The sequence below is a fragment of the Carlito syrichta genome, unplaced genomic scaffold, assembly GCF_000164805.1.
Source record: "Carlito syrichta isolate Samal-C Ts95f unplaced genomic scaffold, Tarsius_syrichta-2.0.1 Scaffold303233, whole genome shotgun sequence".
Classification (NCBI taxonomy): domain Eukaryota; kingdom Metazoa; phylum Chordata; class Mammalia; order Primates; family Tarsiidae; genus Carlito; species Carlito syrichta.
In genome coordinates, this window is record NW_007247329.1 from 335,797 (window position 1) to 338,431 (window position 2,635).

A 2,635-nucleotide genomic window follows, 5' to 3' on the forward strand; every position below is an offset into this window, starting at 1 on the left:
TGGGACTCCTGCTGCGCTGTGGCTCAGCCACTCATCTTCACCGTGCCGAGGCCTCACCTCAGTACGCATTACTTTTTTTTTTTTTGAGTCAGTCTCACTCTGTCGCCCAGACTGGAGTGCAGTGGCACGTTCACGGCCAACCCAGCGTCGACCAGCTGGCTAAGGCGATCCTTCTGCCTCAGCCTTCCAAGTAACCAAAACTACAGGCGCAGCTACCATGCCTGGATAATTTATATATATATATATATATATATATATAAATTATATATATAAATATATATATATAAATTATATATATATAAATATATATATATAGTGTGTGTGTATGTGTGATATACATAAACAAATGGTGAGAGAGAAAATTATAAGGTAAATGTGAATAAAGTTTCTTAAAAATAAGGAATCTAGATAAAGTGTAGAAGACAGTTCTTGATACTATTTCTGCAAACTTTATTTAAATTTGAAATTATTTCAAAGTTAAAATATCCAGTTTGCTAAATATGTGTTCTATCTGAATATTTAAAATCTGGGAGAATTAATGTTCATTTTCTTCCTTGATAGACAATATATTTGTATGATTTCTAGGAGAGATTATTTTTCCTCATTTCACAGCTCCTAGATTTAAATATTTTAAATCCAGCTCTGACATCCAGATGAACGTATGTGAAGTATGAGCTTCAAGGCCAGTTAGCAATTCACAGCCTAGGCTGAAACGAGAGCACAGACCTTCCCAAGTCCTGGCAGCTTGACCTATGAGAGCAGAAAGGAGTCGGGCCGACAAAGCTAGCAACCACTTGAGCTGTGTACCACTTGGTATGTAACTTTGCACATTGAATCTGCTGGGTATATGGAATTGAGGAACCCGGCATGAACCAGAGTGGACATGGGCCATCCTGGGACACAGAAAGGGGCCGGCAGTTACCACAGAATCAAAGCATTAATCAACACGATCACAGTCAATTTCCACCTCAACCCTAGAAGGCCGGTATTGTTTCCATTTTACAAATAAAACCAAGATTCAGAGAGCTCAAATAATCTGTTAAGGTTATGCAAGTAAGGATGGGAGAATCATAAAATCTAGGCACTCAGGCCAAATTTGGTCTACAGATGTGTTTTATTCAGGCCCCCACAAAGCTTTACAAATTAAAATGCTGCACACACACACACACACACACACACACACACACAAAATGACAAAATCCAATTTCCAGATTCCCTTGAAAAATGAGAAAATGGACTCCAGCTGAACAGACCAGCTGCCTCTGATGGGGCATGGCTTTCCAGCTGACCACAGTTCCCACCAGACCTGTGTCACTCTCTGTATGGCTTCCCATTTCAGGGCCTCGAGTAGGAGCTGAAACATACTCGATATTGACTCTGCATTAAGCAGATTCCTTATGAAAAAGGGCTCTATGGAGGCATGCTCCTATCTGAATGTGTCACCTGTCACAAAAACTCTTGGCATTCCAAGAAAGATGGCAGCAATCATATTGGGACGCTCTTTGTGAGCTGGCCTGGCCCGAGACACCATTTCAGTAGGAAAATTAGCAAAAGATGCTCCAAAAATGATTTACAAATCTGTTCTGTTTAAAAATGTGTTCACTGGAAATCGCCTTATAACAATTATAAAACTATACAACATTATTCTTCTCATTTAATTTTTTATGCTCATTAAGAATCATCCTGAAAGAATCTGTATTTTATATGTGTATCTATAAATTAGTTCTATTTTAAATAAGAGACTTACTTTAGAACACACTGATAGATTCCTGAGTCTCCCCATGCAAGAGGGAGAAACAAAATCCAAGTCTGGTCCTGGTGAATTCTAGATTGTATGTTTTTGGATATTGGGGTTCTAGAATTTTTATACCATGTGACATTGACTTCCCCAGATGTTATCGGAGGGTATGTGCAATTAAAAGCAAAAGGCTGGCCTACTAAAGGCAGCTCATTTTGCATACTAATGTCCTTGCATGCATCTAGGAAAGAAAAATAATAAAAATCATTAACCATGCCAAAAAGGAAAAACCCTCTAGCTTCATTTATGATTCGTTTTAACAATTTTCTACCCACTGTTCATTTTATTTGGGGGTTTCTTCTAGTCTGGGTGTCCCCTAACATAGCCTGCTGATTTGGAAGTACAATTCCAAGTTTTTCAAAGGTATCTGTAAGACCGAATTGGCTCCGTTCCCTCCTCACAAACTTCTTCCCCGTGTGGAGTGACTTCCCTCTTTCCCTGCTGTCCTAAGACCCTTAATTCTTTCATCTTTTTATCGAATAAAAGAGCCCTCCTCGGCCTGTGCTCCCTTTCCGTTCTGCCCCCCAGGTATTTTACTCCGCCTCGAGTGAAAGGTACCTCGTCCCCAAACGGACTGTCACCTAACCGTCTCACTTTTAAAGGTCATTTCTACCGAATGGCTTCGTTTTCTTAGGAGAAGGCTGCTCTCTCGAGGACTTCTTGGCTCTGAGCCTGGGGGAGGACAACGATCCCTTGAAATGACCCCTCAGCACCTAAAATGGGCAGGGGGCCCCCCTCTGAGCGTTTTCACCCACGTCTGGACGCGCACACCTGCCTGACTCCTCCCCAGAGTCATTTCCAAGCTCAGAGGAGCCGTCCGGGGCGGAGCGTGGGCGC

The 2,635-nt window shown here is 41.6% G+C and overlaps 1 protein-coding gene across 1 annotated transcript in view; it reads right to left on the bottom strand.

The window, feature by feature from the left end:
* Positions 1-2,635, bottom strand: part of IL1RL2 (interleukin 1 receptor like 2) — a 44,691-nt gene that overhangs the window by 41,462 nt on the left and 594 nt on the right. Inside the window, exon 2 of the mRNA XM_008058158.2 lies at positions 1,748-1,979. Within this exon, the coding sequence (XP_008056349.2) occupies positions 1,748-1,959 (212 nt within the window). The 5' untranslated portion in view covers positions 1,960-1,979. The remainder of the gene's footprint in view (positions 1-1,747; positions 1,980-2,635) is intronic.